Source organism: Saccopteryx bilineata, chromosome 2 (genome assembly GCF_036850765.1).
Source record: "Saccopteryx bilineata isolate mSacBil1 chromosome 2, mSacBil1_pri_phased_curated, whole genome shotgun sequence".
Classification (NCBI taxonomy): Eukaryota; Metazoa; Chordata; class Mammalia; order Chiroptera; family Emballonuridae; genus Saccopteryx; species Saccopteryx bilineata.
The window spans coordinates 16,119,448-16,133,337 of record NC_089491.1 but is presented as its reverse complement, the minus strand read 5'-3'; the positions used below and the strand labels follow the sequence as shown (position 1 = coordinate 16,133,337).

Below are 13,890 nucleotides of genomic sequence, written 5' to 3'. Positions count from 1 at the left end.
TCTAATAATGCTGACTACAAGACAGAAAAAGTACTCAGAGACAAAAATGGTCATTTCATAATGATTAAGGGGAAGTTGAATCAAGAAGACATAACAATCCTTAATATATATGCACCAAACCAAGGAGCACCAAAATATATAAGACAGCTACTTATTGACCTTAAAACAAAAACTAACAAAAATACAATCATACTTGGAGACCTCAATACACCGCTGACGGCTCTAGATCGGTCATCCAAACAGAGAATCAATAAAGATATAGTGGCCTTAAACGAAATTCTAGAACACCTGGATATGATAGACATTTACAGGACACTTCATCCCAAAGCGACAGAGTATACATTTTTCTCTAGTGTACATGGAACATTCTCAAGAATTGACCATATGTTGGGCCACAAAGACAATATCAGCAAATTTAGAAAAATTGAAATTGTACCAAGCATATTTTCTGATCATAAAGCCTTGAAACTAGAATTCAACTGCAAAAAAGAGGGGGAAAAACCCACAAAAATGTGGAAACTAAACAACATACTTCTAAAAAATGAATGGGTCAAAGAAGAAATAAGCGCAGAAATCAAAAGATATATACAGACAAATGAAAATGACAATACGACATATCAGAATCTCTGGGATGCAGCAAAAGCAGTAATAAGAGGAAAGTTCATATCACTTCAGGCCTATATGAACAAACAAGAGAGAGCCGAAGTAAACCACTTAACTTCACACCTTAAGGAACTAGAAAAAGAAGAACAAAGACAACCCAAAACCAGCCGAACAAAGGAGATAATAAAAATCAGAGCAGAAATAAATGAAATAGAGAACAGAAAAACTATAGAAAAAAATCAATAAAACAAGGAGCTGGTTCTTTGAAAAGATCAACAAAATTGACAAACCCTTGGCAAGACTCACCAAGGAAAAAAGACACAGGACTCAAATAAATAAAATCCAAAATGAAAGAGGAGAGATCACCACAGACATCATAGATATACAAAGAATTATTGTAGAATACTATGAAAAATTATATGCCACCAAATACAACAATCTAGAAGAAATGGATAAATTCCTAGAACAATACAACCTTCCTAGACTGAGTCATGAAGAAGCAGAAAGCCTAAACAGACCAATCAGCAGGGAGGAAATAGAAAAAACTATTAAAAATCTCCCCAAAAATAAAAGTCCAGGCCCTGACGGTTATACTAGTGAATTCTATCAAACATTCAAAGAAGACTTGGTTCCTATTCTACTCAAAGTCTTCCAAAAAATTGAAGAAGAAGCAATACTTCCAAACACATTTTATGAGGCCAACATAACCCTCATACCAAAACCTGGCAAGGATGGCACAAAGAAAGAAAACTACAGACCATTCATCTCTAATGAATACAGATGCTAAAATACTAAACAAAATACTGGCAAACCGAATACAACAACATATTAAAAATATAATACATCATGATCAAGTGGGATTCATCCCAGAATCTCAAGGATGGTTCAACATACGCAAAACGGTTAACGTAATACACCATATCAACAAAACAAAGAACAAAAACCACATGATCTTATCAATAGATGCAGAAAAGGCTTTTGATAAAATACAACACAATTTTATGTTTAAGACTCTCAACAAAATGGGAATAGAAGGAAAATATCTCAACATGATAAAGGCCATATATGATAAACCATCAGCCAACATCCTATTAAATGGCATAAAACTGAGGACTTTCTACCTTAAATCAGGAACAAGACAGGGTTGTCCACTCTCTCCACTCTTATTCAACGTGGTGCTAGAAGTTCTGGCCAGAGCAATCAGACAAGACAAAGAAATAAAAGGCATCCATATCGGAAAAGAAGAAGTAAAGCTATCACTTTTTGCTGATGATATGATCCTATACATTGAAAACCTGAAGGACTCCACAAAAAGATTATTAGAAACAATAAACCAACACAGTAAGGTCGCAGGATACAAAATTAACGTACAAAAGTCCATAGCCTTTCTATATGCCAACAATGAAATATTAGAAAACGAACTCAAAAAAATAATCCCCTTCACGATTGCAACAAAAAAAATAAAATACCTAGAAATAAACATAACAAAGAACGTAAAGGACCTATATAATGAAAATTACAAAGCATTGTTAAGGGAAATCGAAAAAGATACAATGAGATGGAAAAATATTCCTTGTTCTTGGATAGGAAGAATAAATATAATCAAAATGGCCATATTACCCAAAGCAATATACAAATTTAATGCAATTCCCATCAAAATCCCTATGAGATTTTTTAAAGAAATGGAACAAAAAATCATCAGATTTATATGGAACTATAAAAAACCCCGAATAGCCAAAACAATCCTAAGGAAAAAGAATGAAGCTGGGGGCATTACAATACCTGACTTTAAACTATGTTATAGGGCCACGATAATCAAAACAGCATGGTATTGGCAAAAAAATAGACACTCAGACCAATGGAACAGAATAGAAAGCCCAGAAATAAAACCACATATATATGGTCAAATAATCTTTGATAAAGGGGCCAACAACACACAATGGAGAAAAGAAAGCCTCTTCAACAAATGGTGTTGGGAAAACTGGAAAGCCACATGCAAAAGAATGAAACTCAACTACAGCCTGTCCCCGTGTACTAAAATTAATTCAAAATGGATCAAAGACCTAAATATAAGACCTGAAACAATAAAGTACATAGAAGAAGACATAGGTACTAAAATCATGGACCTGGGTTTTAAAGAACATTTTATGAACTTGACTCCAATGGCAAGAGAAGTGAAGGCAAAGATAAATGAATGGGACTACATCAGAATTAAAAGTTTTTGCTCAGCAAGAGAAACTGATATCAAAATAAACAGACAGCCAACTATATGGGAACTGATATTTTCAAACGACAGCTCAGATAAGGGCCTAATATCCAAAATTTACAAAGAACTCATAAAACTCAACAACAAACAAACAAACAATCCAATAAAAAAATGGGAAGAGGACGTGAACAGACACTTCTCCCAGGAAGAGATACAAATGGCCAACAGATATATGAAAAGATGCTCAGCTTCATTAGTTATTAGAGAAATGCAAATCAAAACTACAATGAGATACCACCTCACTCCTGTTAGATTAGCTATTATCAACAAGACAGGTAATAGCAAATGTTGGAGAGGCTGTGGAGAAAAAGGAACCCTCATTCACTGTTGGTGGGACTGTAAAGTAGTACAACCATTATGGAGGAAAGTATGGTGGTTCCTCAAAAAACTGCAAATAGAACTACCTTATGACCCAGCAATCCCTCTACTGGGTATATACCCCAAAACCTCAGAAACATTGATACGTGAAGACACATGTAGCCCCATGTTCATTGCAGCAGTGTTCACAGTGGCCAAGACATGGAAACAACCAAAAAGCCCTTCAATAGAAGACTGGATAAAGAAGATGTGGCACATATACACTATGGAATACTACTCAGCCATAAGAAATGATGACATCGGATCATTTACAGCAAAATGGTGGGATCTTGATAACATTATAAGGAGTGAAATAAGTAAATCAGAAAAAAACAAGAACTACATGATTCCATACATTGGTGGAACATAAAAATGAGACTAAGAGACATGGACAAGAGTGTGGTGGTTACCAAGGGTGGGGGGGGAGGGAGGACATGGGAGGGAGGGAGGGAGAGAGTTAGGGGGAGTGGGAGGGGCACAGAGAACTAGATAGAGGGTGACGGAGGACAATCTGACTTTGGGCGAGGGGTTTGCAAAATAATTTGATGACAAAATAACCTAGACATGTTTTCTTTGAATATATGTACCCTGATTTATTAATGTCATCCCATTACCATTAATAAAAATTTATAAAAAAAAATAAAAAATAAAAAAGACAGCCTACAAAAAAATATATATATATATCCACAATTCAATCACGTCTCATAACCCTCATTGCCACTGTCATGGTCTGGACCACCGTTTTTCCTCACCTTGATAAACACAATAGCCTCTTAACTGGGTTCCTTGTATGTGTTCTTCCCCTCAATCGTCTCCTCTAGTCAAGTCATAGTAACTCATTTACAATGTAAGTCAGGTCAAGTTACTCCACTGTCCGCATCTGCAATGGCTTCCCAGTTCATCCTAAGTGATAATTGAGGTCATTACTGCGGTCTACAAATTTCTATATAACCTGTTTCCTCACTGTCTCTAATTGTAATAAAAATATATTTCTTTGCTTAGTTGTTTATTGTCTGTTTACCTCCCCTCTATATATTAAATATAAGCTCTAAAATCATTGAGACTTAGCTTATAGTCAGCTATTAAAACAATACCTGCCACATAGTTGATGTTCAATAAATATTGCTTAATAAATGAATGGATGTATGAGTGAATCAACTTCTGGATCATTCCTAGGTTTTTGCAAAATATTGTCTCTGCATCTCCTCCCACATCAGTGAGCGACCGAGGCAGAGCTCTGCCCTTTGTCCACCTCACCAGATGGGTGCTATATTAAATTACATGACAACGTCAGTGAGACGCTCAATGGGCTTTTTGGAGCGAGAAGGATGAAAAGAAGAAGTTCTCACTATGTTCTTAACATTATTACTACTAGCAGCTGTTGCTTCTTTGACTACTAATAAACTCTGATTATTCCTATGATCCTTTTCTCTCCTCATTTCTAGTCTCCTCTGATCTCTTTTTTCCCCCTCTCCCTTTGCCCTGTTTTGTGGACATTATAAAACACTATAAGGTAAATGTCATTAGAGTGTCTTTCATTATATGTCTATTGACCAGAATACAGCTCTGCAGGATCTCCCCTCCCAGCCTCATTCAGAGGGACCAGGAGAGGAGCAGAGAGGAGCAGCACCCTGGGAAGGAGGAGCAGCACCCTGGGAAGGAGGAGCTGCACCTGGGAAGGAGGAGCAGCACCCTGGGAAGGAGAAGCTGCACCATGGGAAGGAGGAGCAGCACCCTGGGAAGGAGGAGATGCACCCTGGGAAGGAGGAGCAGCAAGCACCCTGGAAAGGAGGAGCTGCACCCTGGGAATGAGGAGATGCACCCTGGGAAGGAGTAGCAGCAAGCACCCTGGGAAGGAGGAGCAGCACCCTGGGAAGGAGAAGCTGCACCATGGGAAGGAGGAGCAGCACCCTGGGAAGGAGGAGCTGCACCATGGGAAGGAGGAGCAGCACCCTGGGAAGGAGGAGCTGCACCTGGGAAGGAGGAGCAGCACCCTGGGAAGGAGGAGCTGCACCTGGGAAGGAGGAGCAGCACCCTGGGAAGGAGGAGCTGCACCATGGGAAGGAGGAGTAGCACCCTGGGAAGAAGGAGCTGCACCCTGGGAAGAAAGAGCTCTGAAGTCGGGCTGTCAGGGTTCAAAGTCTGGCTCTGTCACTTACTGAGCAAGCTCTCTCAGCCCTGTTTCCTCACCTATAAAACTGGCATCTTCTTCACAGCAATGCCCTGAGGTTCAAAAATGTAACAAATATATCACACAAATACATCTAAGTTGAAGTAAATATAACAAAACTAATTTAGCACAATCCCTGTCTCAAACAAATGAGCCGAATGAAGAGTATCTGTTGTGACATCTGGGTCCCCGGGCTCTGTCCCTGCAGCTTGCTCCTCACTGGGCTGAACCACCTGCTTTTTTACGTTCCGGGTGGATTCATGTTTTCTCTTTCCAGAGGATGGCAAGAGGAAGCACAGTATTAAATAAAATTTTATGAGCTGCATGTTATATACACAGAAACATATGCATATTATACATCAAGTGTGTACATCTCTATATGTATTTTCACAAAGTAAACACACCTACATGTTCCCACCTAGAGCAAGAAATGAAACATTACCAATACTTCTAGAAACATCTCTGGTCTCCCATCAGTCACTTCCCCATTCATCCTCCCCAAAGGTTCATGCTCTCTGGATTCTAAAACAATGTATCCGTTTGCACTGGTTTTGACCTGTTTTGGAATGGAATCACCATGCATATTCCCTGGTGTCTAGCTTCTTTTCATGCAGTGTTATCTCTGTGGGATTCTTCCATGTTGTTGCCTGAAAGGGGATTTATTCTAGTCTCGTATCTATGGCTGTAGCTCATCATGTCAATGTGTGACAACTTATTGATCCATTTTCTTGTTGATGGGCATTTGGGGCTGCTTCCATTTGGAAGTTCTGAAGAAAGCGACTATGAACATTCATGTCTTTTGGCGATCATGGGTAACATTTCTTTTGGGCACATTCCTGGGAGTTGTAATTGCTGGGTCAGATGGTGAGGACATATTGAGTTTTTAGTAAATCCTGCCGAAGAGTTTTCCAAAATAATGGTCTACTCCCCAACCCCCTCACCCGGCAATGCGTGTAAGTCCCCAGCCCTGCATTGTCACTCCTTGCTATTGTCAGTGTTGCTCATTGGAGCCAGACTGACTGCTGTGTTATGATGCTGAATTGTGGTTTTAATTTACATTTTCCGAGGACTAGAAAAGTTAATTACCTTCTCAGCTGTTTATTTGCTACTTTGATATTCTGGTTCGTGAAGTGCCTGTTCACATCTTTTACCCATTTTCTTGTCTTACCGGATTGTCTGTCTTCCCCTTATTGGCTTTAGGAGTTATTGATGTGTTTGCGCAGGAGTTCTCTGTCAGACACATATATCACAGATATTTCCTTCCGCTCGGTAGCTTGCATTTTCATTCTGTAAATAGCAGCTTCCGAGGAACAGAAGTTCTTCATTTCAATGTAGTCCAACTTATCAATCTTTTTCTTATATTTAGTGGGGTGTTTTTTTGTTTGTTTGTTTTTTTTTATAATCTGCCGAGCAAATATCAGACTGCTGAAAAGTCATGAGATATCCTACTGTCTTATATTTAAGAAACCTCTTTCTCCTACCTCCCAGCACTGGAGGATAATTCTCCCTGGGATACCACTTCCCCCTCTGATTCCTCCCCCTGGACAGAGAGAATGAAGCACTCCCTTTGCAGCTTCTCCCCAACAGTGCACATTACTTTTCTGATCTCTATTATATGTGACCTGAATCCCATGCATCTTCCTGCCCTTCCTCTCCGCCTCACCTCCACAGTCCATTCCCTCAGTTATCTAAATTCATCACAGTCTCTTGACTAAATCCTGGCCGTGATGCCTTCTAAGTAACTTTAAAATTAGGCTATTTTTCTCAGCCCCAACTGCTACCTCCATGCCTAAATTTGCAACATCTCATTGTAAGGATGGCAATGGCCGCTACCTGGTCACCGCCCGTGACCTCCCCTTCTCTAATCCATTGACCACGCAAAAGCCAGCCTGGACTTCCAAAACACCAACCGCTTCATGCTACTTCATTACCAAAAACCCTTCCATGGTGTCCATTATTCTAAAAAGAATGTTTGACCCATGACTGTGCTGCAGAGGCCTTCCAGGATGTCAAAGATTCCTCTGTCTTCCTCACCGTTCACCGTTGATGCCTCTGCTTTAATCTCCTGACTTTTTCAGCAACTCCAGTGCCCCTTCATAAAGACTGCGTCTGCCTCAAAATCCATGGTGCTGCCTCCCTATCCACGGCGCTCCCTCCCTATCCACAGCGCTGCCTCCCTATCCACGATGCTGCCTCCCTCCATGGTGCTGCCTCCCTATCCACGGCGCTGCCTCCCTATCCATGGTGCTCCCTCCCTATCCATGGTGCTCCCTCCCTATCCATGGTGCTGCCTCCCTATCCACGGCGCTCCCTCCCTATCCACAGCGCTGCCTCCCTATCCACGATGCTGCCTCCCTCCATGGCGCTGCCTCCCTATCCATGGCACTGCCTCCCTATCCATGGTGCTCCCTCCCTATCCATGACACTGCCTCCCTATCCATGGTGCTCCCTCCCTATCCACGATGCTGCCTCCCTCCATGGCGCTGCCTCCCTATCCATGGCGCTGCCTCCCTATCCATGGCGCTGCCTCCCTATCCATGGCGCTGCCTCCCTATCCATGGTGTTCCCTCCCTATCCATGGTGCTCCCTCCCTATCCATGGTGCTGCCTCCCTATCCATGATGCTGCCTCCATATCCACGGCGCTGCCTCCCTATCCATGGTGCTGCCTCCCTATCCACGGTGCTCCCTCCCTATCCACGGTGCTCCCTCCCTATCCACGGCGCCGCCTCCCTATCCACGGCGCTGCCTCCCTATCCATGGCGCTGCCTCATCTTCCTCCTTCAGGTCTCATCCTGTGCATTGTTTTTAGCAAGAAAACTTCCCTGACTCCCCAGTAAGTTAAGTTCCCATACTAACTGGTATACCATAAATCCTCCTGTTTCTTCCTCCATTAAAATACATTATGCCTATTGTTGCTCATTGAAGTTTATCTTCTCTGGTAAGAGTGTAGATTTCCTTGGGGTAGAAACAGTGTCTTATTTGCTCCTGTATCCTTGCGCCTAGCTCAATGCCAATATGGTTTCTTATAAGATATATGCAGGGTGGCACAAAAATAGGTTTACAGTTGTTCGTATAAAAAGTAATATAATAATTGGTAAATAATATTAAAAGAATAACCTGTTTGGGGTACTCATCACTGGAAACTGAATTTTGCCACACTCTTTACAAAGGAAATGCAATGAACTGATTTGTTTTCCTATACCCATGCAATAACATTGGATTTGGCACATAACCAGGCTCAAGATAAGACTGCATAAAACCCTCGAATGTGTATTGAGAGGTCTTAAAGAAGACGTGACTAGGGGGCTTGAACACACAATATAGTGTACAGAGATGTGTTGTAGAGTTGAGAACCTCAAACCTGTAGAATTGTCAACTAGTGTCACCCTAATAAATTCAATTAAAAAAAAGGCCAGTTACTTCAATCACCCAACCCAATGGAATAATAGTTAAATAACCTGTGCGACATTCCTACCGAACGTCATCTACTTATCAGTCAGTCACTATACACTCCAGCAGGCCACTCGAGGCTTGGCACGAATGTGCCTAAGAAGATCTATTTGATCCCGAGTTTAAAGTGAGATCTACTTTATCTCAGTTAAAGCTGGGTCCTTGAGGTTTCCTGTAAGTAGATCAGGTTTAGTTTATCTTGCCCATAGTAATGAATTTGACCATCTCTTCTGCAAGACAATCCTTCAGGTATCTGCAAGACAAGTGCTTCCGCTCCAAGTCAACCTTTGTCCACTATTTATCATAAGACACCTGCCTCAGGCATACTATAGTTTCCTAATGTCCCTCTTGAAGGGTGATGCACACACTTAACTCCAGTCCTCCAGGTGTTCTCTGACCAATCTACAATAGGACAAAAGTGTCACCTCCTTTTCTGTGTGTGGATAATATACTTCTAATAATGTCACCAATGGCAGACCCTGGTTTGGGGGGACTGAGACTTATACTTTAGTTGCTCACTGAGAAATGTGTTTCAAAATCAGATATGAAAGTGAATATTCAGAATGAGAAAAGATGAGGACTGAGAAGGTGAGAGAACCCTAGACCTCCAGCTTCATTAGCTGAAGGTAAATCAGCCTTTAAATGTCCCTGTGATCTTAACAACTTCCTGGTAACATCCTGCGAATCCCTTCTAAATTTATTCCAATTATAACTTGCGGGGCTCTCCACCTGCGACGTGCACAGCAGGGTGATCAATGCAGACGGAAGCCACACTTCCCGGATCAAACCCTGCTGGCACCTCAAGGTCACTGCAGGTGTCACAGGAACTAACATCACTGGCACACCCAAGGCAGTTCTCACTTTATTAGGTGTTACCAAACCCATCTGTCTAACTCTTTTCTCTACGAAAGGAGGTAGGGTGATTCTTCATGTATTTGAGGATATGTTTTGTTTTAACACTAAACCACTTCCTTGACCTGGATTTCCCTGAGGATTTTCATTCAGTGCTCCCCTGGGACACTTCCAAGCCCTTCCTGAACCATTTTCCAACCATCTTCTCTAACAGCGGCATGAACCAGAGTTGTCAAGGAGCTGGAATATAAAAGTCATATTCAGCTCTGCCTGCCAATCTCAACCCAGCTTTCCTCCCACGGACATTCAGAATCACCTTTATCATAGACCCTTCCAGAAGGTCACATTTTTAGTCTGCTCAAAGTTAAAGCATGTCATTCTTTTTCTGACTACCAAGTTAATATGTGATCGTGGCAGAAAAGTTAGAAAAGAAACTGGAAGCCCGAAGTTAATTATCAATAACCTTTCCATCCAAAGGGAAGCTCTTTTACCATCTAGGCATATTTCCCTGCAATATTTTTTCCCTTATTCTTTCATGTTGTTATGTCATAGATTCAATCAAAAACCACCCATTTTTAAATTAATGTGATATCAAATAGTTGTTGCATATACTTGGAAATTATTATTATTTTTAAACAAGAGACGGGGGGGACAGTCAGGGATAGACAGACAGGAAGGGAGAAAGATGAGAAGCATCAATTCTTTTTGTGGCACCTTAGTTGTTTATTGATTGTTTTCTCGTATGTGCCTTGACCGGGGGAGCTCCAGCTGAGCTGGTGACCCCTTGCTCAAGCCAGAAACCTTGGGCTCAAGTCAGTGACTTTGGGCTTCAAGCCAGTGACCTCTGGGTTCAAACCAGTAACCATGGGGTCATGTCTATGATCCCATGCTCAAGCCGGCAATCCAGCGTTCAAGCTGGTGAGCCCCCACTAAAGCCAGATGAGCCAGCACTCAGGCCGATGACCTCAGGGTTTCAAACCTGGGTACTCAGCATCCCAGGTTGATGCTCTATCTACTGCACCACCGCCTGGTCAGGCTACTTGGAAATTCTTTATAAACAACATTTTAGTACCTGTCTAATATTATGTTGTATGAGCACTGCATTCATTCACTTAGTCTCGTGTGTAAAATTGGGATCCTTACATTGTTTATCCTGTTATTATAAAGTATGCTTCTTAAAATAGCACTACCTGTACTTAGAGCCTTGTCAGTTTCTCCCTACAATCTCCTCTCCACTTGATGATGAATTAATAGGGGTAAAATTACTTCTTTAAAGGGTATATTATTCTAAGGCCATGAGTATATATGGAGCACCTAACATGGACCTGATATATGGCAGACATTAAATGAATACAAATATTTATCTATAGCAACAAATCAATCTTCAAGTCTGTCTCCGGGCACTGCGGGCAGAGTGAGTTCTCTCGTGTGTGAGCTCCGCTACAAGCACGCACGCTTACACAAGCACATGTGTGTCTGCGTGTCTATACATCCCGAAGACCACAAGTGATGAACAAATAAGGAAAAAGAAGATGACACGGAACCGAGAATTCCATAAACTGCGCTGCAGCTCCTGGGTTTCAAATAGCACCTGCCAAAATACATTGAAAATCGAACACCGTAATACAGGAAATCCAGACGATGGGATATGAAACTTTAATATATATTAGATCCGGAGCATCTATAAATAGCACTGTTTAGACATTTTGACCGAAATAATCGGATAAAGCTCACATTTTCATACTTGATATCTGAAGACTAATTAATAGCCATGAATTTACTGTCCTGTCTGTATTCAAATTTTTAAAAGGACTTTATGTCATGACTGTCTTAGTTTCCTCTGATTGCTCTGACTTTCATCCTCTTCCTTCTCCCTGCACATCACGCCCCCGCGCTGCCTCCCCCTTCACCCTCTGGTCCCACCGTTGCCACTGGCACTTACCTTGAAGGTGAAGTTTGCTCTCAGTGCTTTGCAGAAGGACGGAACTCACAGAGTCCAGATTGTCATAACTGTTACAGCCCAAAGGCCCAGTGCGTGTCTCGGTGACCTAGAGCAGACATCAAGGGTGAAGATGTGAGAGAGACACCCTCCTATGGAACAGACCCTGCACAGTCAGCCCCCAGCAGAGGAAGGGCCCCGGAGAAAGCCTTCTGCTTCCTCAGCATCTGGCCTGGGCCAAGGACCCTGCCTGGCTGTCATCAAGCAGATGACAAGGTAGCAGATCAATCAGGCAGATAGACTAGAACCAGAATGCCCAGGTTCTTTCTATCCATGGTACCCACTGCACAAAGTCACTTCAAGTATTCTACAAACTAATCAGTGAAAACAGGACAGTATGCAACATTTCAAAATCATGGGCTTTAGAAGCAGGAGAATTGGTGTTAAGTCCTGGCTGGTCCATTTATTTGCTCTGTGACCTAAGGAAGTCACTTCACTTCTCTAACCTAGAAGTAGTCAATCTTTTCAAGAAAGATTGTGAGACTAGACATAATGGGTGTAGGTCCCTAACACATGGCACATGTTCAAAAATGGGCATCTTACTCTCAAAAACTCTACAAATTGTAACACACCTATATGCATTATTATTAGGCAAGAACAATGAAATCACCCTTATTTTACAAAAAAGAAAATAAAACTTTAACCAGGGGCATAATCAACACCACCACAGAACAAAACATCCCTATCTGATGTGAGTGCATTTCCAAAATGTTGCCTTAAAATAATATAGATGGTGGACGATAGAGGGACTGCTATCCAAAAAGATAACCCTGGCACAGGAACAATTTTGTGTGAAAAGAGGTTTCTCTGTTTTGTCAGCCTTCACTTCCGATTGTTTAACACAGGCACATGTAGAACTGTTTGGAGATTTACACCCAGGTATAAAGATACAACACTGGCTGTCAGAGGAAGTGATCACTTGGGAATCAACCGCAGGGGCCTCCAAATGCCAGCTCTGTCATTTCCCAGCGGGGAAGCCTTGGGTCTGTGACCTCCTTCTCAGAGCCTCAACGTTCCCATCTGTAAAATGTTAGTAACCGGCTCACCCATCTCAACAGATAAAGGGGCCATATGTTCAAAGAGTTTAGCACTTAAGAAACAGGAAGTAAATAGAGCACCAATAGCTTTGGTCCTTTTAACAAATAATTTATTCTTCTTCCAACGGAATAAGAACACAGTCATTAGCATATAGATGTTCTTGAGCAAGAGTCAAAACTCCCACTTCATTTTGCTAAAGACATCGGGCGGGGGGGGGGGGCAAAAAAAACCCCCAAAAAACAGAAACAAAAACACATAATAACGGCAATAAAAACAATAAAGTGGGCAAAAACCTCCCCACCTGGGCCAGCTGTGTGACACAGCTGGCAGTGAGACCTCTTCTAGCCAGCTGGGTCTCAAGGAAGTGTCAAGAAAGGTAAAAAAAAGAAAAGAAAAAGTCCCAGGCTGCGTAAAGACAGTGCCCCTGTAGAACTGCTTCCTGAGCAGCCGCGGTGCAGCTCCCCTGAGAAAACACTCGGAAGGGGGCCGGCTGCGCTTCCAGGGCGCGCGGAAGAGGATTATCCCGTGACGGGTTCGATATCTCAATTCTGCGCCCCAGCCAGTGGGGAGAGAACCATTTGCTGATAATAAAACCCAGGCCTTTGCTTCACTCTGACTCTGATGGCTTCATCAAGATCCATCTCTCTGTGCCTAACAACATAATCCCCCCCCAAAACAGACGATTCTTCTCGGATAAGTGGCTCTTTGTTTGCTGATCTGATTTATTTCTCACCACCCCCCACCCTCCTCAGTTCCTCCTTCCCACGTTTTTTCTCTTGCCTTGGTCAATTTCGGACTCATCTGCCTGAGTCCCCCACCCCCACCACGGTCAGGTCCGCACTGCTCCCTGCCCCCACACAGATACTTTTTTCCTAGAGACACCTCTGAAAGTCTCAATATAAGGATAGGTTTAGATTTTATGCAGAAGGAAAAAATTAGATTTGAGATTGAGAAGTTAAAGGCAGGAATAATCTGGTTTAAAATAAAATTGAGATGCAAAAAAGTAGGCATTGAAACCCTCAGAACAACTAATCAATTTTTTATCAAAAATGCCCTCCCTTATTTTCTTTATAAAGGCAATCGCTGAATTTACTGCACTGAAAATGGAATGTTTTTTTGGTTCCTGTGTTGTAAGGCACTGTATTAAAAGTCTA

At 42.1% G+C, this 13,890-nt stretch overlaps 1 protein-coding gene across 1 annotated transcript in view; it reads right to left on the bottom strand.

Annotated features, from left to right (window-relative positions):
• BRINP1 (BMP/retinoic acid inducible neural specific 1) overlaps positions 1-13,890 on the bottom strand; it is a 185,606-nt gene that overhangs the window by 53,219 nt on the left and 118,497 nt on the right. The window contains exon 5 of the mRNA XM_066256381.1: positions 11,642-11,747. Within this exon, the coding sequence (XP_066112478.1) occupies positions 11,642-11,747 (106 nt within the window). The remainder of the gene's footprint in view (positions 1-11,641; positions 11,748-13,890) is intronic.